The sequence below is a fragment of the Agelaius phoeniceus genome, chromosome 2, assembly GCF_051311805.1.
Source record: "Agelaius phoeniceus isolate bAgePho1 chromosome 2, bAgePho1.hap1, whole genome shotgun sequence".
Lineage (NCBI taxonomy): Eukaryota > Metazoa > Chordata > Aves > Passeriformes > Icteridae > Agelaius > Agelaius phoeniceus.
In genome coordinates this window covers 27,075,635-27,100,561 of record NC_135266.1, presented here as the reverse complement: position 1 = coordinate 27,100,561, position 24,927 = coordinate 27,075,635, and the positions used below count along the sequence as shown (strand labels likewise).

At 40.6% G+C, this 24,927-nt stretch overlaps 1 protein-coding gene across 2 annotated transcripts in view; it reads left to right on the top strand.

Annotated features, from left to right (window-relative positions):
* Positions 1-24,927, top strand: part of RASA3 (RAS p21 protein activator 3) — a 130,152-nt gene that overhangs the window by 67,876 nt on the left and 37,349 nt on the right. For both annotated transcript variants that reach the window (XM_077173357.1, XM_054654573.2), the window contains exon 5: positions 3,928-4,004. In XM_077173357.1, coding sequence (XP_077029472.1) covers positions 3,928-4,004 — 77 coding nt within the window. The remainder of the gene's footprint in view (positions 1-3,927; positions 4,005-24,927) is intronic.

Here is a 24,927-nt window from a genome sequence, read left to right as displayed (position 1 = left end):
CTGCACTTGCCTCAGCAATCAGCTGGGTTCTTTCCAGTGTCTGGGAGCTGCTCTGTGGTCCAGCAGGCAGGCTGTGATCTCTAGCATGATCCTCAGGCCTTTCCCAGCCGCCTGCTGCCCTCTGCTAAAGGAAGGAGCAGCTTCTACAAGCAGCAAATGTAGACAGCAAACAAACTCCTTCCTCCTCCTGCTCTCAAATCTGCTGTTAGGCCTGACCTTATGTGAGGCTGCTGATAATACTGCAGGGCTGGATTTACCTAAAGCAGTAGCTGTACCCTTGATCTTTCCCCTCCCACTCCCTCAGGGGCAGCATTTAGTGAGCCCGTAGGGTTTGGCTCAGTTTTCTTGTTTGCTTTTAAGTTTTAGTGATGGCAGAAAGTGACTTCCCGAGAAGTTGGCTAAAAAGCTTTCAGCATAGACAGAATCTGCCCAATAACATTTGCTATATTCTGAAACAAAATTTGGAAAGACTGAAAAAGCCGTGGTGCAGGTTATTTCCTAGTTTGGAATGGTCTCTGTGCAGTGCTGAGTTCTTCCAATGCTCATTTCTCCTGACAATTTGGAGCAAGGGAAGATAAACCAACATACCAGTGTTATCACAGTCCTGAATTTGAGATTCCAAAAAAAAATGAAGTGCTGGCATGAGTCAGTCTTGAGCTGTGGTTCATGTCACCTGCTTAGCCTAGTCCTCTCCTACAGCTTCTGTCTGGTACATCTCATCCATCTTCCACATCCAGGAGCTGGGGTAAGACTGCTTGCAATCACACTCTACCAGCAGGATGAAGAGTAAGGAGCCAAAAGTGGGTCCCAGTCCCTCTTTCCACACTGCTGAGCATCGAGCAGAGTTGAGTTGGGAAAAGTGTCCTGATTTGGAATGAATGTTTGGAAAAGCTTTCATCCAGGTGCACCTTCCACCTTGGTGGGAAAGTCCCCAGCAAAATTGGGTGGGCTAGTGAGGAGTAGAAAAGTGGGTTACCATAAACCTCTTGTCCAGCAGGTTTAATAGTAAACAAATACCTTACTTAGGAGTTTTTCTGATATCAACTGTTGTTCTTTTGTGGAAGTGAATTATCATGCTGTGTGAGCCCTGAATATTAAGGTTATTGACCTGATACTTAATATTCAAGCAAACTGTGTATTTTCTGGTTTTGTTTAAAATCAGCAGGGAAGACTTGTTCTTTGATGTTTTTAAAAACTGAAAGATTTTTAAAATTTTGATAGTAACAAAAAGGATGGAGGCCTGATTGATATTTGCTTTAAAATGATTTGGGAAATTTGGGTAGATTTGGCTCCAGACAGCTCTCTGGCTTAGGCAGACTGACAGTCTTCTGTGCATTTTCTAGAGCCTCAGATAGGCACGGAAGTTCCTGGTATTTGTCAGTGCTTTTTCATAAATATTTCTCTGAAAAACCAGATTGCATCTATTTTGATCTGGGTTGGATGTTGCATCTGAATCTACAGTCACTGCTCCATGTGGGGTGTGTCAGATTCCGGGGAAAAATGAGTGCATTTAACTGCACTCTGACACAGCTCCCTGTGGTGTCCTGGTGACCTTGCAAACACTGCCTCTGAGGCCTTGTTCAGGATGCTGAAACTGCTTTATGCCAGGATGGCAGAACTTTGTCATAAGAGTAACTTTAGGATAATCTGTGGTCATGCATTTTCTTTTCCTTCAAAGTACTGCGGTTAAATTAAACCACAAATTTGCAACTGCTGGAAACATGATATGGTTAGGTAGCGTTTGTGTACTTTTATCTGCTTTATAACTGTTTTCTGGTGTTTGAATCCACAGTGGCTCACTGCTTCATTCCAGGCAGACAGGAGGTGGCTGGAGACAGGCTTTCCCTGTATCTAGAAAACCAGGACTTTGAGTCTTTTCCTTTTTTTTGCCAACCTGCAGTCAGTTTTGTTTTCAGATAACAGAGTGTGTAGTAAAGGTTATATCTACCAAGCATAGTATAATTTGTGCTTTCCTCAGTAAGGTCTTTCAAAAGTTTTTTGTTACTGATTTCCTTTTGAGTACTGTCTGCTTCTCTACAAGAAATTCAGTCATCCAATGGCTTCTCTAATCAATAACTGGAAGCTGGCTGGCCCCATTATGTGGTGTTAGATGTGGTGAGGAAGGAGGTGTGACCTGTGAACCCACCCTCCATATCAGCAGGAGCTGATGGAAAAGGAAGTGTTCAGCAGTTGAGTTGGCACTCCTTGAGCTTGTTCCTTGAAAAGGGGTCCTACCCTTCCACAGAAGGTTGTGCTAATAAGCATAGCTGCTTCTAGGAACAACCCTGAAATATATTTGCTAATGGAAATGTTTTGAGTAATCAATACATGCTGCTTCAGAATTGCCAAACCTCCAGATTTTTTCTCAGAAAAAAGAAAGCATTATAGCCTCATAATGCAGGACTGAGCCTAGACTCAATCCCTGGCTCCAAAGGAGGGATTCTCTCTGAGCAGATGAAGGCACTTTTTCAGTTTTCGGTAAAATGGACTTTTTCTTTTGTTCTGTTGCTTTGTCTAATCTTTCCTGCTTGTAAACTCTGCAGACTGACTGCAATAAAAGACTCCTGTTATTATTACAGTAGTTCTGTTAATACTAAAAGTATAGATTTCTTTCTTACAAACTGTCAGTCAAAGATCATGGCAATTCTCTGTTTCTGTGGTACATGTAATCCATTATAGGTTGACCTTCTTGTTGATTAGATTAACTTTTGATCTTACGATACTGATTTATTGCAGTTTTCTGTCTTCCCTTTGCAAAATGAATTATCTGGTATTTTGTAAACCCAGCTAATGCCATTTCTCAGGAGTGAATTTATTCAGCTGAATCCTTATGTTTTGCAGAATGGTATAATTGATTTGGGAAAAAGCATTCTGTTTATGTAAGAGTAACCTTTTCTGTAAATTAGGCCTGAAAGCATGTTACTGTAGCCTTATTTCAAGGTATTTGAGTTTTTAACTGGGAGTAAAACACTGGAAGGTGTTTTGGGAATAGTCGTAGGCTGCTGTTCCCAGTGGTCCCATGACCTCTGTTTTGCTCTAGGAAGATTGGAGTCACTCTTGGAGCATCTGACCATTTTCAAAGCTTTCACAAGAGAATGACAAAAGCTACAAGAAAAAATGGCTTTTAGCCCATGAGAGGCATCACAATCATTTTAAGCTTAATGTAGCTAGGAAAATGTATGAAATACTGCTGATTTTTAAAATTCTTTTTTTCAACCTAATTTCTGAAATGAGGAGCTTTCATTTTATTCAGTCTGTGTGAGGTTGAGCAAATGGCCAGTTTACTCTCAGGCTCATCTAAGTGCATTGAAGCATTCTTTCCTGAGAAGGAAACATTTGTTTAAGACCAGCAGAAATATTTCTATAAAAACACTTGTATACCTTGGTACTTTGTGATGGTAAGGACTTGAACACTGTGTAACAGTAGATACTGTAAATGCTAGCAACATGATTGAACATTTTTAATGTGTCTTTTTAATAGTTGTTTGATATACTTTTATTGATACCTGTCTTATAGTTTATATTGTTTGATGCATTTTATTTTTATAATGTTTAAAACATGTAGAGGTTAATTTATAAGACAGTTCTGTGATACCGTTTTTAACAATAGTGTTGCAGATACTTGCTTAATATTTAAAATGCTAATTACAACTTCAGCATAACATTTCTGTGTCAGACCATAGACACTCCATATCCTTCAATCAGTTCAACTTATAATGGGGGGAATTATGCACCCAAATTTCGTTGAATGACTCCTAGTCTGGATTCTGTGGCAGTAGAAAGACCTCAGCTATATAGCTCTTATTTAATCTTCAGGCTTCTCCTGGAATTACTTGCACAAACTGGCTTGCTTTGGTTGAAGCTGTAATGGTGTGGCTGCCTATGCATAAAACTAACTTTTCCTGTGGTGTTTTTGGTGTGTTTCAGGGGAAGGTCCACCTGGAGCTGAGACTGAGTGAAGTCATAACAGACACTGGTGTTGTCTGCCACAAGCTTGCAACTCGGTAGGACTTGAAATGTAGCTGTGAAGTTATGAGAAATAGACTGATTGCAAACAGTCTGCAGTGCTTCATTTAAAAATAGTTGGAGGAATCAACACATTTAGTTGAACACTGAATGTTCTTAATCAGAAATATCCTTATGAGTTTATAGCGTGTGAGTTTTTTTCATTTTCCCTTTCCCTCCCTCTATGTAATTTTCTTCCTAATAGCCTTAAATGTTAATCAGTTCCTTACCCAATTTAGTCATGGCATAAATACTAAAAAGACATCAAAGGGTAATATTAATGTCCTTCTAATTTGCATTAAGGACCTTCCCAGCGAAGTAAATTTGTAGCACAGCTTGTGTGGTGAGAGTGCTACAGAGCTGACTTAAAACAAAAGTTTGCCATCACTTACTAAGGCAGCCTCAGAATCAGCCATCTGGTCTCATTCAAGTTGGAACAGAGATGCCACAGGACTCAAATGGCAGTAAAGATTTCTCTGTCCTGTGGGGAGGAGTCTGGAAGACCACTGCTCTCTGGCCACACCAAAGCCTTTCACCTTACCTCAGAAGCAGTGGCAGAGCTGGTTTGCCTCTGTGAGGAATGCTTTGTGTTCTCTGGCAGAAGAGCTGTCAAAATCACACTGCTGGCATCATACACTTCTATGTCAGTCATGTCAATATGATAAATTGAAAGTTTAAAAAAAAATTTATTTAAAAATAAAAAAAAATTGAAGCTAGGAAAGTTCTGACCAGCCCAATTTTCAGACCAGTATTTAGTATCATTTTGTTGCTGCCTTTGCTAAGGCTTTTTCCTGGTAGTCTTTACATCTGGGACCTGTTAACAAAAGCAGGTGACCCATATGGTGACCTCCATCACTGTAGGCCCACTCTTGATATGAGGATGTGCTGGGGAACGTGGTCATGCCTGTCTGTGCATGTACCCTCTGGCCATGCAGGTCCTACCAGAGCTCTGCAGCAGGTACATTTGACCTCTTCCTCTCTGCAGTCTGCTCTCATGAGGCAGGGGATAGTCTGCTGCTGTGGAGGCTCTGAGCTCCAGTGAACTTGTTAACCAGGGCACAGTGCTGCTAGAACACAGCTGAACCTCTTTGAGAACAAAAATTGCCATGTTAGTATAGCTGTGCACCACCTGGAGGACCCAGCCTTCCTCTAGCTGCTACCTGAGGACTCTCATTGTGTCATTCTCCATTGCACAATTTGAGTATGACCAGGTGATGATGGTCACACACATTCTGAGAAATCAGAGCTCAGACCTGTATCTACCAAGTCCTAGGCTGGCATCTTTTAAGTGTTGCTTGTATTGCTATTGCTCCTAAGGCTTTGTGGGACAAGGGGAAATAGAAGGTGGGAAAAGGCAATTTCTGTGTTAGAGAGGGTGAATATGTGTGGAACATACAGGACAGTGGGTTTATCACTGAGCTTGGACTTTCCTTGAAGCATGCCTGGAGGATAGTGTGTTTAGACAGGGAGAAGGAGCAGAGTTGTCCTGGTTACCACATTGAGTTTTTTTTTTTTTTGCTTTGGCCTTTCTGAAAGTGTATAATGCACTCCTTAGATGTGATAGAGCCACAGAGCCTTCTGTCCTTATCCTTTGAACCCTAATTGTGGGTTGAAATCCTGTGATGTCCGTGACTCTGCAAACACAGATTAACTGAAATGCCCTTCTGCTCCCATCTGTTTTGAATAGTTAGGAGGTGTACTGAAGGACCTTCAGAAGTGTTTGCCTGTGTTTGTTTTATTCTGAGAGAGTATGCCATACCACAGCCAGCTGTCTTTTAAAGCAAGGTTAAGTGGGGCCCTGTAAAATTATAGTACCAATGGATTTTTCAGTGAACTTCCTGAAATGCTGGAAATAGGTGTCTGAAAAGATTCTTCTTAATATGTAATACATGTAGCTTCTTGCTTCATGAATAGCAGTAAGGCAATGACTACATTAACAGTGTGATTTCCTAGCTTTCTATTCATTTGGCCAGACAGGTTTTAAATGCTTATTCAAATTTTTGCTTATATGTTCTCGATTTGAAGACTATTTCATTAACTTTCTACAATGCAGATAAAAAAACTTAGATTGGTTTGTGCAGCATTCTGTAACCATGATTTGCTAGGTATTGTTCAGTGTAATAGCTACAATGTGTAGAAAAATCATGAGGTTTTAGCCACTGAATCATAATGAGCTCAGGTGTCTTAGAAACAAAATTTGCCAGTCAGAGCTCAAGCAAGCTTTTGTCTGCTGAAACTGTCTTTTCCCTTTGCCACCCTCTTTGATATCTGACCTGGACACTCTGGCTTTGTCTAGTTTCCACATTTATTTGTTATTTGAGTGGTGACAGTAGAGCTTAGCAGTTCAAATAAGAAAATTGGGAAAGAAGAATGTTTCTAGAGTATGAAGTTCCACAGGATTGATGCAGGATTTCATGGCCATCTGTCTTAGCTGTGAGAAAGAAGAAGGGAATGATGAAGGGGAGTGTTTACATCTTGGGAAAAAAAAAAGGTACTTGAGAATGTAGTCCAGCATTTTCTTCATGCCTTACTGCTTGCTTCAGGAAGGTTTACAGCATACTGCAGCTCTTAACATTTTTCCACATGATCTGAAATCTCTTGCAGGTTTGTTCATAGACATCTTGGTTCTAGTGCTTCAACCTATTAGAAAAGAGCGTGGTAATTAAGCAATGCTCAGCTAAATGTCTTTGTAGCTGGAATTTGCCAGTGAGGAGAGCAGCAAAGGCAGGAGAGGCAGAACCTTTGTTAGAGGTAGGTCATGAGTGCAAAGCAGAGATAGGTGTTCTAGGGAAGTGCAGGTTCCAGTTGAGTGTTGTGAAAATAACTGATTTTTTTGTGAATATCTCGTGGATGTTACAGTGAGCAAATAAGACAAGGCTGTAAAAATATGAGCAAGAATCTAGAATCACTTCATCTTAAAAACTGACTTGTTCTGGTGAATCTAATGCTTGTCTTGTGAACTTCCTTGACTTTGTTTAAAAAGAAAAATAGTTTGTTTTAAATTAAGCATTTAGCTGCAGAGATGAACACTACCCTGTAAATTCCCTCACACATATAACTGCTTGAACAGTTCAGGTTTGCAGGGAGAACAAAAGCTGCATCCAGTGGGCAGCTGTTTAAAAATACCTTAAAGACACTTGTTTTTTTAAGTCCCAGAGTAGTGCTTGTTTTCAAAGACCACATATGTAGGCTAAATGAAGACTAGGCCCAATTAGGAAACTTTTTTACCTCTCCAGAAGATATGAGCTTATCCATAGGTCTTTATCATTGTGCCCTCTGAGCCTGTTCACATTGCTGCCACCTCTGCATTCCAGAAAGCCTGGAAAGCAGCTGGGGCTGAGCCAGCCTGCAGTCCTGTGGAGTATGCTGTGAACAGTCAGCTGGATGAATGGATGGAAAAATTCATCTGAATGGAAGGGCAAATTAAAATATTTAAGTGCTGAGCTCTTGAACATTAAGTAGTAGATTATTAAAAAATGCAAAAGGCAAGTGTGCTTCCTTAGCCCCTGCAGAGGAAGCAAAAAATTCAGTTCAAAACTGGTTACCTAATAGCTTCTCCTTAAGAAGCATTCAGTACTTTCATTTAGTCTTAAACCACTAAGCTGTTGTGCTTCATCACAGGCCATGGTCTCATCCAGCTGCTACAGCACAATCTCCTGGACTGAATCCCTGCAAAACAGATTAAAAGGAGAAGCATTAGTGGATTTAAGTTACATTGACAGGACAGATGTAGGCACCACACTCACACTGCGTGTGTCTCCCAGCAACTTATTCTGTCATACTCTGTAAGAACCACAGCTCTCACTTGGGATGCTCCTTCTGGGAAAGGTTTGCTACTTGTAGGCATCCCCTGTGGGACCTGGTACAAAACCTGGTGGTCCTGACTGACCCCCATCAGTGTCCTGTATCCCAGTTACAGGACTTGGGATGCAGGCTCTTGATGTGTATATTCACATCATACAGGGAGATGAGATGTGCAGCCTGCTGACCACAGACCCTTGCCCAAGTATGTCAGATAAAAAAACAAGCATGGACTTTGTGGCTTGGTACCTTCCTCTAGCTGCACTTGTACTGAACATTGTTGTGCCATGTAGTGAGTCACCTTGGGTGCTGGGAAAAATAAAGTCTTAGTAGGTCTGGCTTCTCTCCTTTTTGTCTTTTACTCACAAAAGATCTTGCACTGTGTTCCTCCTCAATTTTACAGTCACGGCCTTCCTGGCCCTCTGCACAGTCAGCCACTGCTTGTTGTGACTATCAACATCTGGCCTCACCTTCCACTGGCTGTGAAGTGAAGGCTCCCTCCTGTTTGTCACCTGCCAGTAATCTATCTGTAATTTTATGAAGATTTTTAAGATAGGCCATGGAAGGAAGTGGTCAAGACTTTCCCATGCTTCTGGCTGCTTGTGTCCGTACACACCCCTTTGTGCTGACACACAGCTTCTGGCAGCTGCTTGAGCCCTGTTGTATTTTTTTTTCCCCCTCATGCTTTTTAAGCTGAAACAGGCCTTAATCCTATGTATCTTGGAAACTGCACTTTTCTTTTTCTGTAATGCAGAAGAAGGAAAATGACCAGGGAAAGAGTCTCTTTCTGCAGCCGTGCTGGGTGGAGGTGTTTGAGCTAAGTCATGAACAGTGTGTGTCTAGCCATATTGCATGAATACATCTGAAAATCAATGGTATGTACTTTTCCCTAAACTTTTTTTTATGAGCCACCACTTCCCATGTACAGAAACCTTTCCTGCTTTACAACCAAAGTACTTGGAAAGGATCCGTAGACTTTTTGTAAACCTTTCCCCACCATTGCTAGAGCAGGTTTTGGGCAATGTATTTGTGTTTAGCACAGAAAGGTGGTTCCCCAGAGGCTTTAAGGCCTCTGGGCTGTCCAGACAACTTTGTCTCATCTGTCAGAGCCACACAGGCAAGGAACAGCAGATACATGCATTTGTATTTATTTAATAAAGAGGAGGGCTCCTGTAGATAGCTTTGTAGCAATCTGCAGGCTTTGCTGTGGTTAAGCTACTAGAGGCAACATTTAGAGGCACTGTTCTGTATTTAGCAAGATGACATCTTGCAGCATGCCTGAAGGAACAGGCCACTGAACTCCTGTTGAAAGTCAGAGTGAGCTGGGAGCCTGGCTCCCTGATCATCCTCTGAGAATTCCAGCATGTGTATGTAATTAGTCACATTTAAATGTCTGTTTTTATTCGGTGTCCCCAGCTGCTCCTTCAAGTGTTGTCTTATGTCTTGTCTCTTAGTTTTAAAAAAGCTTGGAAACATCTGCTTTGGAGAGCTCACTCCTCCTCCCCTCTGCTTCTTTTTTCTCCCACCCAGTAAATCTATATAGCTAAATAACAACATATGTGCTTCAGAGGCTACTGCTGTCTTTCACATGTAGTAACACAGTTCTCCAGTAAGTAATTCATAAGTCTACAAATACGATATCAATGCTGAAATTTTATTTGGAAAGTGAAGCTTTTGTAGCTCTGGTATGGAAGATGTGGCTGCTCTGCATTAATTTATTAATTAAATGCTGTGCAGCTCTCTTGAGGGCTCCACAAGATGTGTTCCGACCATGTGGAACAAAGCGGAATGGGCAGTTTACAAGAGCAGGCAGGAGAGGAGACAATAAGTAGGTATGACATCCCCAAGATCAACACTTCAGGGATTGTTAAAAGAACAGTGACTGATCTGTGGGCTTTAAAAGCCTTCTGAAGAGGAAGAGGGGGAGGTAAGGAAGAAGGTTTCATTTGTCAGGTGTGGTTAAAGCAGAAGGTCTCTGCCTAGGCGTGGTAGTCCTGGGACTTGGTGGTGCTTCCCTTGCCTTCCCTGCCATGGGTATAGAGCACAGAGCATGCAGTGAGCAGCATCTGACCTTCCTCTCTGATGGCCCACATTATAGATCTGAACTTCCTTGTCCATGAGCATTGCTGCTCACTGGTTGACAATCACTGCCCTAAAGCAGATTGACTTTATGTAACTGTTTAAAAGTCTCTTATGCAATATGATGTTTCTAAGGTTAAGGTAAATGATGGCTTTGTTTTGAAAATTTCAGAGCTCAGCCTTTTTGTTTTGTTGGCCACAACTCATGAAGGGCAAAGTTACATACATCAAGTCTGGTTGAAAGGGCTGAGATAATGGCCATTCCCACTTTTGGATCAGCAGTCTGGATCCTAATCTAAAGCATAAGAGGAAAACATGGTTTTGTCTGGTGCAGGTCTGCTATTTCCTTCTGTGATTGCAGAAAGTATTTTCCTTTTCCAGACTGGATCTGGTGTTCCACCAAAGTGCCAGCAGGAACCTGGGGTTGTTTCTTCATGAGGCAATGTTTTGTTGCTGTGTGAGGCAGTAATGCTCAGTCTCAGGCTTTTGATGGTTATGTTGATGTGGTGCAAGGGAGGCCAGAACTGGCAGTGGCTGCTTTTCCTGACATGTTACATCTCTTGGTACTGTGCCTACATCCAGAATGGGTCCATGAGCCACCCAGCCCTCTTGGGTTTGCTGCTTCCAGTTTAGAAAATATACATTTGTGTTGCTTTAGAAAAGTTTCCATTCCACTGCAGAGACATGCAGCCAGCTTTGAACTCACCTCAGGGTCAAAGCTTATTTTCCTGTCTAAAATATGACCTGCATCAATTAGGGGAAAAAAGGTATTGCTAACTACAAGAAGGCTGGTTTAATGTATGCATCAATCAGGTGAACTCACAGTATTTTGAAAAATTTCAACCTTTGTTTGCTCCTGGGAAGGAATGCTAATGAAGTAGTTTCATGGCTTCATTTTGAATAAACTCATGCATCCATTAAATGTGTTACAATCTCCTTTCTCTGGAGAGCAAGCCCTGCATCAAGCTGCACTTCTCCTGCAGGATTGCATCTTGATCATGCTTTTAATCTGGTGTGGGTTTCATAGCAAACTGATGGGGAGAAAATGCTCAGAGGTTAAATCACATAGTGTCTGGTACTTTTATCATGAAGTGCTGCAATGCTGTGGGTTTTGGGAGTACAGAGGAGAAGAAGGAAGAGAGATGTATCTTTATAAGGCCTTAACATAGTGCATCAATTTTTTCTTTTTTCCTCCCAGCTCTCATAACACTGAGTTTACACTGTCTCTGCTGTGCTTCTCCATCCCCACCGTAGCCTCTGTTGACTATTTTGTAGCCTAAATCAAGTTTCAGCTGTTCTGCTGCTGCTGTGTTTCCCACTAAATGAAGTTTGTTTCACGCTTCTTTGTTTTTGTATTCAGTGTTTCTTCAGTGCTTCTCCTCTATTAATGAAATTCTTTATGCAAATCACATACAAGTGTTATTTTATCTGTAATCTCAATCAACAGCAACTTCAATTAGACTCTTCTCCAGCAGAACATATTTTAAAGTGCTCACCATTTTGAGATTGGATAGTCATCACATGATTCTGGAATAGGTATAAAACTTGGTTTGTAATTAAAGACTCAAATGTAAGTCTTAAGCCATTCTGTTTTAGCAGTAAATGCTGCTGTGTAAATAATGTGACAGTACTTCCTGTTTTACACAGAGTATGCACAGACTGGGATTATAAATGGAGGCAAATTATTCAAGCATAAATCCTTATGGTAAATTATTTTATTTCTAAATGTGCTTGGGGTCACAGTGTTAGGGTGCTTCAGGGGCATTAGAGAACATTCCTGTAGTGCCAATGTTTGTAAAAGGTGTGTGGATTTTGAGAACTGTGAATTGTTAGCACCTACAGTAGGCTGTTAGTTCCCCAAATGTCTGCAGTTTTTACTTCACTGATGTCCTTTAATGATGATCATTTGGAAGAATTCAATTGCATTTGAGGTAGGGCCCTAGGAAAAACCAGCTGGCTGCCTTGCAATATGACCTATATCAAAAGGTTCTTGCCTTTGGAGTACAAGGAATTTCATATAATACAGGGGTGAGCTTGCACCCTGTTTCATTCTGAATAACTCTTGGGATTTCTACAGCTTCTGTGGCAGGCACCATCCGAAACCAGTGGAGGAGTTTCTAAAGGAGCAATGTGATGATGCACAAATTACAGTTGTCTCTGCAAACTTTTTATCTGTTGCTCCAAGAGCAGCACTTGCCAACATGATATTTAGGTAGCAGAATGGAGCTAGGGACAGACATCAAGGTAGGATAGAAATAGGGGAAGTTGGAGGGTAGAGAGGAAGTTGCAGGGCCCCAAGTGTTGAGGCTGGACGATTTCTTTTTTGTTGTGCTTCTTTGTTTTTTTTCAGATGTGAGGAAAGTAGAGACAGGGTACACAATACCTAGGAAACACTTGTCATTAACTTCATTGTTCACAGAAGGACTTGTTGAGAGGAAGTTATTGCAAAAAGTCATGCAGTGGATGTGGCAATAATGAGAAAGTATCTCTTGCCCTACTTCATCTGGAATCATGTTTGTGCTTCTGGGCACATTATTGTACTGAGAATGCAACTAGTTATGTGCTATGATTGAGTACTTTCCAGAATCCACAGTGCTAAAATCACCTGGTGTCAACTGTATGTCCCCTACTTTTCTGTCTTGGTGTAAACCTTTGACTTGGATGCCATTTTTTGGAATTTCAGTAAGAGTCAATTGTGGAAAAACTCATCTATTTTGCCAATTATATATTTGTAACGTAAAAAGCACTTGTGAGTCAGATGAAAAATCTTTCAATACACATTGTTAATTTAATAGCACTTTGAAACCTGTCATTTTCACTGTCCCATTCCTTTCTGCCCTACAAGGTAGGTTGCTAGTTTATCTAATAGTTTTGTTCTCATAAATACTAAGAGAAAAGGGAAATACTCTGAAAGAAATTGCAGTGAGCACAGAAATTGTCAAGGATGCTGTGCTTTTGGAGGCAGTAATGTCTGCAATTAATTTTAACTTATTTTACTGTTGACTTGCTTCCAAGCTGATGGTTTTGTAATAATTTCATACAAGCTTCAAACAGAGGCAACAATTCAGCTAGACTGTATCCAGCTGCAGATGTACTTGCTGTGTATGGTTTTTACTCTTTTAGTAGTTTGACAGTCTCTGCTGATTTGTCCAGTTTTATGCCCCACCAGCCCAAACATCATGTTTGTAAAAAGTGGCACAGGGTGACAGCAGACTCCCTATTTATGTGCTTTTCAGTCAGAAGCTGCTGAGAACTGCTGTGTGCAGCCCTTTCCTCCCTAGGGACATCCTGGGGTGCTTTCTTCTCTGCATAGCCATTGAGTTTAATAAAATTAGTAGAACTGGGGTATCTTTCAAAATCTCTACCACTTATTCAAATTTTGTGGAAAATGCCAACTGATTAAAAAAAATCATCAGCAGGAGATTGATTGACAAATATAGACAGAAAGCATTTTCTCTTAAGCTTCTCTCTTTAGGAGACTGGGCTAAAAAGCATGCTGTTAAACTCAGAAGTGTTCAAAGCTACAGGAAAAATAGAGGAGCTAGTAAATCTGTCTTACAGTGAGTGACTGCTGGATTTATGCAAGAAAATCTTCAGTGACACCAAGCTGGGGAGGAGGGTTGATCTGCTGGAGGGTAGGAGGGCTCTGCAGAGGGACCTGGAACAGGTTGGATCCATGGGCTGAATCCAGTGATACAGGCCACACCTTGAGTGCTGTGTCCAGTTCTGGGCTCCTCAGCTTAGGAAGGACCTTGAGGTGCTGGAGTGTGTCCAGAGGAGGGCAGTGAAGCTGATGAAGGCTCTGGAGAGCACATCCTGTGAGGCATGGCTGAGGGAGCTGGCGTTGTTCAGCCTGGAGAGGAGGAGGCTCGGAGGGGACCTTCTCACTCCCTACAAACACCTGAAAGGAGGGTGTAGCCAGGTGGGGGTTGGCTTTTCCTCCCAGACAACAAGTGACAGGACAAGAGGACATAGTCTTAAGCTGTGCCAGAGGAGGATTAAACTGGATATTAGGAAGAAATTCTTCACAGAAAGGGTGATTGGGCATTGAAAAAGGTTTCCCAGGGAGGTGGTGGAGTCACCATCCCTGGAGGCGTTTAAGAAAAGACTGGATGTGGCACTGAGTGCAATGGTCTAATTGGCAAGGTGGTATTAAGTGATGAGTTGGACTTGATGATCTCAGAGGTCTTTTTCAACCTAGCTGATTCTGTGAAATCTCAGTATGCACATTATTTAGAAGAGAGTCCTTCTGAATATATGGTTACTTATTCCTACACTAAGTGATAACCAATGTTTGGAGTCTCAAGAAAAGAATGGGAAACAAGTGGTAAAACCATTGGGGGTGGGGAGTTTGTTTGTTTGTTTTTTGTCATGATCATTAATCAGCTAACAATTTCATGTGGAAAATTTTGAGGATATTTTAACAGTTGTGATTCCTTTGAGTTAAGCCTCGATTGCTCTTCAGAAATGTGCTCTCAAGATGAAGTAATCATCATGAACTTGTTGCACAAATTTAGTAGGTGTGAGCTCTCATCACTGTCTCAAAAGAGGCCAGAATGTGATCCCGAAGATCCCTTTTCATCCCAAACTATGAGGATAAATGTAACATCAGTATAAACTCATTCTGCAATAATTGGAAGTAAAAAGCTGATGTGGGCTTCTAATTACAGCTGGTTATATCAACATGCCTATCTGACTTTGCCCTAATTTGCATCTTGTTTTTCTCTAAGATGAAGTGACAAGTCACAAAAATCTTTAATAAAGGGCACTTTACATTGCTTTTCATCTCTAGAGGCTTTGCGCTGTACAAGCAATGGTATAACCAGCACTTTGTGAAGCACATTCTTCTTTGGATTGGGATATCATAGGTTTTAACTAAACCTATGACATGACCGACTTTTCAGAGTAGAAAGTCAAATGGGACAGTGTGTCAGGGGAAATTGTTTACAATTTGTGTAATGCTTTGCTCCTGGTAGAGGCTACCAGGATTACCATTCAGATGTGCTTTTGTTGTGCAGGTAATCACAACTGTCAAACAGGTCAAAGGGATTTTGTCTTCCATTAGAAGTCTGTGGCTTCCTCTCCAGGCACCTTCTGGGTTTTGCTCCCATAGGTGTTTTCCTAAAGTCTTAAAACTTGTGGAGAGTCTTAAGAGCCTGGTGCTTTACAGTTGTAGCATTGCAGAGAATGTTGCTTTATTAAGGAGGTTTCACTGCTAATGGAAGATTTTGTCTGCAGGACCTACTTGCTTTGGTGTTGCTACAGAATGGCCACAAAATGTCCTTCATGGAATTTCTGTATTACATTCACAGTTTGATCCTCAGGCACAGAACACTATTGCACATCTCCTTGTAGGACCAGAGGAATTATTCAAAGTAGGCAAGTCACCATCCTGTGACAGCTGTTTTTGAAATAAATGGTTTATGAATCCTGTTTGATCTCTTCTTTTGCCAAGTCAGGGACATTGGTAAGGGTTTTTCAGTTAATTTCATAGGAAAGTGTACTACAAAATGTACATTTTGATCCTTATGATGCTTGTGCTTCTTTGATGGGGCTTTGAGCAGCTTGCTTTAGTGAAGGGCATCCTTGCCCATTGCAGGGGAGTTGGAACTTTATGATCTTTCAGGACTCCCCAACCCAAACTATTCTATGAATATCTCTATCTGCATCAGTGTAAAAAATGTAGGTAAATGAAAGTTAATGAGCCTGATCTGTACGTTGCAATTTGATTTACTAAAGAAGACTCTCCACAGACTTGGTGTATCTGGTTTAAGTGGAATGCTTCTGGTTTGAGTTAGGTTTCTTTCTTTAAAATAAAGGGCAGGTTTTGAGGATATAGTGCCTTATTTTCCATATTAAATACTGTGTGCTTTTTATTTTTTGCCTCCTGTGTTTGATTACTGCATTGTCCATAATTACAATGAGATACATTGACATCTTTTTAGATATGTAAATCCTGACAGAATCAAGTTATTAATATTATTTTATGAATTCTAGTTGGAGAGCATTTTTATGTTCACTGTGACACAATTTGTATAACTTTAGCCCAGTCCTCTTATCAAAACAAATTCAGTGTATCAGCATTACTTTGGAATTTAGTTGGCAACATGACTGCCATTGGGTCTCAGCAGGGCTAATGAATCAACTTAATTTGAATTCCATTATGAAAGTTTTGCAAAGTGTAGCAAAGATCACTGCCCTTTAATAATAACTATTGTTAATCAAGATCCCAGATTGTCTGATGATTTACGTAAACGTAATCAAGAGTTTTTCTGAGTTGTTTCAAGTTGAGTTTTTTAAAGCATTAAAGGTACTGCTTACCTCAGGTGTGCCAAGGCATTCTCATTACAGAGGATTGTAGCCTCTTGGAAGTGTTTGGAGGCACCTTTGATTTCTAGTTCCACAGGTAATTACTTCTTTTCTTTATAAATTACAACCTATTTTTGTATTGCTTTCATTTAGAAAGGTGTATTTCTTACTACACCTAATTAAACTTTGTTACTACATCTAATTAACTGTATGATGTGAAAATCTATGTGGAAGAGTATTCAAGAATTTATTTAGTAGAGAAATCATTATACTTGGATTGGGCAGGGATGAGAAGAAGCTGACTGGGTTTACATTCTGTTGGTGCTACAGCTTTCATTAAACCATCTCATTCCCTTGTGTTCCCTTCCTGTGCATCCCCCATCACCCAAAAGATGCTTCTCAGCTGATGCATTCTCTTGGCCCAAGAGCTGTGTGTTGTTGGGCCCTGGGGTTCAAATGTGTCATGGCATGTGATTTAGATGCTCTTTTCCAATCTTCTTCGTTCTCTCAGTTGTTCAGGTATTTTTCAGTTCAGGTCACTCACCAGCATGTCTAAATTTTTATTTAAAATACTACTGTCTATGGCCAGCCTGGGATATCTGTTTGACAAGACCATACTCAGCACTTGGGAGGAAAATCTTGCTCACCAGCTAGGTAGGAAAGCCCTAGGGTGCCCTGCTTCTGTTTATCTATTTGTTTCACAGAGTTTAATTCCCCCACTCTCACACACCCACACCTACCCACTCCCCACCAGGGTGCCTATTTCCTTCTCTCTGTCATAAATTCTTTAAAGCTTCTGCTTTTAGCCTTTTCCTTACTTTTACTTCATAATCAGACTCCTGCTAGTAGGCTCAGAAGCTTTTGAGTGATTTCTTTAACTTTTACTCTGGCATGTATCACACTCTCTTAGGGATGAGTGTCAGTTATTCCTGATTATAATAGCTTCCTGATTGTAACTTATTCCTTATTAGAACAGCTTCTTCATCTTGTCTTCCTTCTTGTCATATGAGTATCAAACATCTAATAGTTGCAGATGCTTCTGGCCTCTGCTAGCTGGTGGAGGGGAGAAGTCAGGACATGTTCCTGCAGCTTGTTTTGTTTGCTTCCATGCTCATGTATGTACACAGTGACATGCAAGTGCTGCCTGAAAGGAGAGATTGTGCTGTGTGCCCACAGCTCCTTCCTGGGAGCAGTTAAGTCAGACATCACTGCAGTTTTCTTTCCATAAAACCTGTATTTCCCATGCAGAACACTGAGACAAGTATACCTTTTCAAGCAAATAAAAATGACCTGGGATATTTTTGTGTCATGGACTGGCTTCATTATTTAGCCATAACAGCCTTTTTGCCTCTCATTCCCATGGTGCCTTTTGGTCTTCTTTCTTTTCTTATCAGCCTGTACAGACAGGATCTCATTGCTTCCATTTAGGATTGCCACAGGCAGCTCAGCTAAAGCTGCTGGCTGGGCTCTAATCATTTGCTGTGTATTGTAATTGTTGCTGTTTTGTGCTTCACTCCTTTTGCATTTCTCACCATGCTGCAGTAACACGAGTGCTTCTGCAAATGCCTCAATACTGTGACCCATTCCTTGGCTTCCTGCCATACTACATGAAATTCAAATTTCTTCACTTGCCCCTGCAAGAATCAATATAGTACCATCATTAAGCACATTTATCCTTTCCTGATGGTACCTCCTCTTTTGTTTTGCTATTCCATTACAATTTTTATATACTACTTGCTTTGGTTTAACTTGTACTTGCATCTTTTGTTTTCTCTGAATATCAGCATGTACTAGAAATAACTTCTGCTTGCTTAGCCTTTCTCTTTTCTCTCCTGTTGTTAAGTTCTTGTTCTCTGTTAATAGCTGGGGTTGCCAGTCTGAGACCAAGGCAGAAGGAAATGATGATGTCAGTGCCAGGAATAGTCACTAAATCAGTGTAGAGCAAAATTTCAGTGAGCTTGTCTCTCTGCTTAACGCCTCAGGGCACTGTTGTAGAGGATAATTTAACCATTTTTTAATATCGACATAACTGAAGAGTTTTCTGAAGAGGCTTTTAAGAAGCTTGCAACTCTCCTGTAATTGGCTCATAAACTGGCTTTAACTACTAATGGATTAACTCCTTGTCCTGTGAGAACAGGATGGCTGTCACCCACTTTTAGTCTGCTCTCTTTAGTACAGTGTACAGATGGCACTCTGTAAATGGGTGCTTTTAAAGGTCTTTCTAGAGTGGGTATTGGAAAGCAAATGGGATGGTTTGAGCTGAGTATGGAGGACAGTTCCCATATTAGCAGGAAAATAGTCTGGTTTTAAAATTCTAAGAAATGTTGATGTTTAATGACATGAGAAGTTTGCAGTTTATTTGAAGTAATGCTGGTTTTAGGGATGCATATGTGTTGACAGTATTTCTTCCTTCTATTTAATGAAGTAGGGGGTTTTGCATTGGATGTAGTTTTACTGTAATATCTCTAATAGGATTTGGTAGAATGGGGAAGTGGGCTGTGCTCATTAGCTTTCACTTGTTTTCTGTATGTTATTTGTTGGCTTTGTATGAATATTTGTCCCTGTTTTGCTATAAAATATCTTCAGTAAAATACCTGGAAAAGAAATTTTTGCTTGATCTAAGACAATAGCAGTTAATTCCTTTTCCTTTCCTCTCTCAGAAGGAAATCACCATTGCCGGCCTTGTGTTAACAAGAGTTGTGTGTGTGTGTGACAGAAATTTTGTGCTTACAGAACTTTCCACTTAAGACCAAAAGCTAATCTGCATGAAGCTGCAAAAATAGTTGTAGGTCAGCTTGGGAAGGAATCTGTTCAGGGTAACACGGGTTTAAGAACATGTTTAATTTGTTGGACTGTGATGATTTTCAACTGAACTGGAAATGGGGAAGAAAAAGTTGTGCTTACATGGGGTTGCAGCTGTAACCTCAGTTTCAAGGCTTCTATTGTGCTTTTGTCATAGAGGCTTTGGAGAGTATTCTAAAAGGGAAAAAATCAAAATAGTTGCCTGCACAGTCTATTCCTCTGATGTCCTTAGGGCTGATCAAAATGGGAGTAGTTTTGAGTGTATAAATATATTTTGTATATAAATGTTTCAGAGTCAATGCCTCAAATACTGTAAAAGTCTTTATTCTAAGGGAATACACATTGAGTAAATTGCTGGTCCAGGTGAAGTGCCATTTGTTTGAATGGGGCAGGATTTAATTTAGTGCCACAGACCTTTGTGGCAGAATGAGCTGCCACATGAAGGCGAAAATAGCTCCAGTTAACTGTTAATCCTCTCAAATGTTAAGGAGATGGCAAGTGTTTATTTTTGCTTTATAAGACAGAACTTGTTTGTTCACCAAAATAAACTCAAAAGGAGGGAGAGTATTACCCAGACAAGATAGGGTACTGCTGGATTTCCTCAAGGAGAACAGTCTTCCTGAGGGGTAGTGAGAGTGGCGGGAGGCTAGGCTGGAGACCAGCAGTGTGGATGAGGACTGGATAAAAACTCTGGTTTCAGTTTTCCTGGAGAGATGAAATAATGTAATGGGAAAATGTCTTGAAAAATATTGATGATAAAGCAAGTATTGATGTATTTTGTTCAGTATCTTTATCTTCTTGGACATTGTTCCATCCTTTCCTTTCCCTGGTTCATTCTACCATGGTGGCATGGTCAGTGGTCACCAGACCCTGTAGCACAGGGTCATAATGCTGTAGCACTTTCTGTCTGTGTGGGACATTACTTTAAGGTGAACCAGGGCACATCATTGCAGGCAATTCCCAGGATGTGAGAACTGCTGTCAGAGGAAACTGGTCTGCTCCCAGTACAAAACAACATTCAGGTGAGAAGAATAGTAGGAAATCTTGTTTTGGTACAAATAGATCACTTCCAAAAGTCAAGGAATAGGGACTTTTGAAATAATCTTTTACTGGAGTTCACTTACTGGGAGTGGGCATGATCCTTTGGCCTCAGATGATCATCCAGAGGACAAGGACTTGATTCAATATGTGCATTCCATATTCTTAACCTCCTTATTCCCTGGGGACATGGTCAAGTTAAAGTCATAGTGTGGATTGGTAAGAAATTTTGAGAGGATTGGGACATAATAATTGTAGTATTTTTGATGATAAAGGCAGAGTGGAATTAAAAACCAGGATTGAGTAAACTGTAAGAATTTTTGTCTTACTCCAGAAGAAACTGGCCACTTTGTCAGCCTCTTGACAAAAAAGGGTTGTGTGTGTATGTTAAATCCTCAGCGGACATCCAGTAGATTACTTTGTGGAAGTGGAGGGGAAGTGCAGGGCATGTCTGAAGGTGCACAAACAGATGGAGCATTTGGTCAGACTCAGCCCAGGATACTTACTCTGAGTCTGTCTAGGACATGAAGAATGATGAGAGTAGTCATACAGTGACACACTCTCCTGGCCTCTGAAAATTTATGATTCAGGGAATTTCTGAGCTAGACATGTCACCTTTCTGCTTATTAATGGTGAATGTACTTTGTCTGAGTTACATTCAGACAAACCCCTCTGAAACATTTGAATATAACTGTTTTATTAAGGCTGTGATAAAGGGAATAAGAAGGAGGCCTGGCAATAATTCCTACTTGCAGTGGAAGGTGTAAGTCAGTTCACTGGTCTGAGAGCAGCTGCCATGAGCCCACCCAGGTGTGAGGTTGGCCAAGGTGCACATCCATCATGCAGCATTACAGCAAAGTTCCTCCTAAACCACTGGGAATGAGAAGGGAGCTCAGCTTGTGGTGCAAAGCTGCACCAAAAGAAAAGAGCATTCTGGAATGATATGAACATTGCAAGGAAGGGACACCACCTCTTTGCTGTTAGACTAGACAAAAAGACTGGACTGTTCTATTATGAAGTTACAGAGTAATAGCCTTATTTTATGCTCCATGAGAAGCCCAGTCACAAGGAGAGAGTATTTAGAGGTGTTCTGTTACCTCTGCAAGACAAAGTACTCAGGATAGTACATATGTTACAAAATTACTCTAGTGAGTAGAAAAGAAAAAATTGGGAAGGAGAAAAAAAGAGTGAGAGATCTAGAGAGACTTAAGAAGCTAAGTCATATACCCAGCTCTGGGAAATGTACTTTATGAAACAAGTACTTAGCATAAGCCAAAGATGCATTGTTTTGATGTTAGTTCTGACAAATCTACCACAAGTTTGCTTTTAAGTTGATATTTGTCTGGTCAGGGTTACCTCACAAAGTACTGACTGTTCAAGTAATCATTAGATCACTAGAGCAAGCAAGGAGGAAGTCTCTTGTCTTTAAAATGATGCAGAGCAGAACCTGAGTATGGCCAAAAAATTGTTCATATGAGGTAGAATGAAGTCTCAAGATAAAGAAGTGAAAGAGAGGTAGAACAAGTGAAGGCTGGAAATAGAGGAATGATAAGATAGATGAGCAAACTTGCTAAGTATCTATATTGATCTCAGAAACCAAGCAATTAAAATATATGGTACAGTGATAGAAAACAATTGTATTGAAAAAATGATGCATTTATTTTCTCTTGAGAAATCACAGTGAGAAAACAGTCTGATTTGAGAAGGAGAATGGGAATGGTGTGCTGGTCCCTACTCTAAGCTGAAAGTGGGGAAACAACTGTGCCTGAGTTGGTAGACTGGAGTGATTTATTCTGGAAAAACAGTAAATACCCATATGAGTTTTAAGAGCAGCAATGTCCCTTCTGGTTTCTTTTTTTGGTCTGTTTTTGCCTTGGTTGTCCATTCTGAGACACAAGGAGGCTGATGACACATGTGCATCTTGAACTAATCACGAAGCCTGTAATTTCTAAACAATTTTTGGAGTTCCTGGGCAGGAGTATGGAATGCCTGTGGGCTTGGATCATTCTGATGTTGCTCACCTGTGTTAAGGCTGATTTTGAGTATGTTTGTGTAGGGGCTGTGTCAGAAATTACAGCCTCCAGTGCTGAGATGGCAACCCAGAGGAAATGCCTGTACTATAAGATATGAGCTACTTAGTCTTTGTTGAAAAATCTCTTTATTTTTTTCAAGACTTTCTGCTCCTGCCACCCTCTCAGCTTCTGTAGACACAAGGGCATGCTTATGATATGTTTAGGTTTTTGAGGTTTTCTCTTACCCACTGGGAATTTTCCATAGCTTATTTACTCTTCTGAAGGTTTGGTCATCAACCATATTGAAAACTGAACTGCCTTGTTTCTTGAAACGTATTAATTTTATAAACCACAAGCAAAATACAGTGAGGCAGCTGCATTGAGGGTTTTCTCCTATGACCCAGCACTAACCTTAGCTCTGCCCAGCCAGGCAAGCTGTGAAGGATGGCTCATTCTGCCCCAGCTGGGCTCCAGACAGCTAATGGTGAGAAATCACCAGCTGGGTAGACAAGATTCTGGCAGCCACCAGACTTTTTTTTTTCCTCTGAGGTCTGATGGGTTGACTTGTAATTCTTGAATAATCTTGATTGTCAGGCGTTTTTTTCATTATTCTAGTACATGTAAGTTAAGTTTATTCTGCAGACTAGAGCAGGGGCATTTTATTTTCACTGGCTTTGTTCACTGCTTCCTACTATGCCCCTCTTTCCCAAGACCATACCTTTATTACACTTTTTTTTTCTTTTTCATCTAATCCAGATATGAACTGTCAGTCTAAATAATGTGATGGCCTTGTGGCATAATTGAGATTCCATTTTATTGTCTCTGAGTAGCTGACATTTTGTTCCAGCTCTTTCCTTGCGTGCCAAGTAAAGCCTGTGTTTTGGTACCAGGCTGGGAGAGAGGAGCAGTAATTGACTTAGCAACTTTCCCATGACTGAAGAAAATGCCTGTAACAAAAGCAGCCCTGACATTACAGTATCCTGTAGCTAAGGAGAGTGTTCTAACATGAGTCAAACAGACCTGTGCATTGTTGAATTTTATTGTTTCTCCTCATAATGCTTTATAAGAAACAAGAACTAGAATGAATGTCTCTCCAAACACAGCCTTCCTTCCTCAGAATCCTAAGTCTTCAGTCTTTTGCCTGATTTCTTCAACATTCTTAAACAATAACTGCTTTTAAATTACCTGAAAGGCTTGTGATACAGTCTGTTGGTGTCTGTTTCCTGTTTTCCCACATTTTGTTTCTTTCAAGGTTGCTTTTGCTTTTCTTATTCCAGAAGCACACAAAGAAGCAACTTACTCTTAAGTCATCATGGCTGCACAAGAACATCTGTGTATTTTGTTTTATTCTTTTTTTCCTTTTGTTTTTGCTTTTCCCCCAGAGAACAGAACAACTACCCTACTGTGTAAAATGCCCTCTAGTCTAGCCTAGTACTGATGCTCTCTGGTGAGTGATACTTCAAGTGGTGTGATTGCTCCAGTGTTGCACCCTTCCTGATCACCAGTTTGGGATTTCCTGAGCTGAAGGAGGCTTCTGGACCATTAAGCTTTAATAGCTGCTTACAAACTTATACTCCATGAGTTTCTGTAGTGCTGATTTTAATCCAAATATTCTTTCAGCCTCCACAACACCACGTCGCAATAAATTTTGCAATTTCATTGTGTGGAAAAAGTACTTCCTTTTTGTTTATTTTTAAACCTTCTGTCTGGTAATTTCATTATGTGCCCTTTAGTTCTTATTTTGTGAGGAAATGTTCTTCACACCATTCATGATTTTGTAAGCTGTTTGTGGATGGTTAACTTCTGTTTTCTGAGCTGGAGAGTACAGCTCTGGGAGAGCTATGGGTGGTTAGAAGCCATCTGTTGTTCTTCTCCATGTGTTCTGGAGAGCAGAGCACACACAATTCAAATTATAGGTGCCCAATGATGTACATTGGTGTGTTCTCTCCAACCAGCTGGTGATACTGCTTGCCTTTTTAACCATTGCTGATGATGGATGTGATAACATAGGGCTACTCACAAGAAAAACCTTCAATTCTTCTATGTGGCAATATTAGAATAGATCTGTCATTGTACATGTCTACAGTTAGGATAGACATATTTTTTGTTTGGATGAGTTCACACTTTTCATCATTCAAGTTCATCTGTGATGTTTTTTATTTTCTGTTTTGATTGTGTAGTGATTTGCAAACTCTGTATGTCCTCAAGTGTAGATTATGCTCTCTCTAGGATCACTTTCTATTTTCTACACACTCTGGAAAGAACTGCTTTTACTTAAACAGGAGTCACAGTCTCTCTGGCCACATGCTCTGACTGTTTAAATTTCACATAGTTCTTCTCTTATGGATGAGAGCTCACTTGGAATCCATTCATCAGCAGCAGAAAATTGGCTGACTGCTATGAAGCCATTGAGTTACTATTTCATTTTAAGGAGCTTCCAGACTGCTTTAAGGAAGCACTGGAACACAGGAGTTTGGTTTCACACTGACACTTGGTGTACAATTGTTCTGTTAAATAGGAATGTGTTCATGCCACATCTGCCATCCTAAAAGAATTACCAGAAGTCCTGCTGTGGCTCACTGGCCAAGTGTTTCTGCTGTGAATGTGGTCCTGTGGTCCTACTAGTGCAAAGACCACTGGAAGGAAAGTGATCTGTCCTTTACTTGTAAGAAAATCAAGCTGCACCTGCCTCTCCATAAAAACTTTCTGCTGGTACTTACTGGTTTTTCCTCCTGCACTGACAGATACTCTGTCAGGGTGCTACAGTGTAAAGTTCCCCATAATGTTCTTTTTGTTCACATCTGCCCCTTTTAAATTTAAAAAGTGGCATGTCCCTTACAATTTTGAGTTTTTGTATTACTACTTGTGCAAAGAAAAAGCT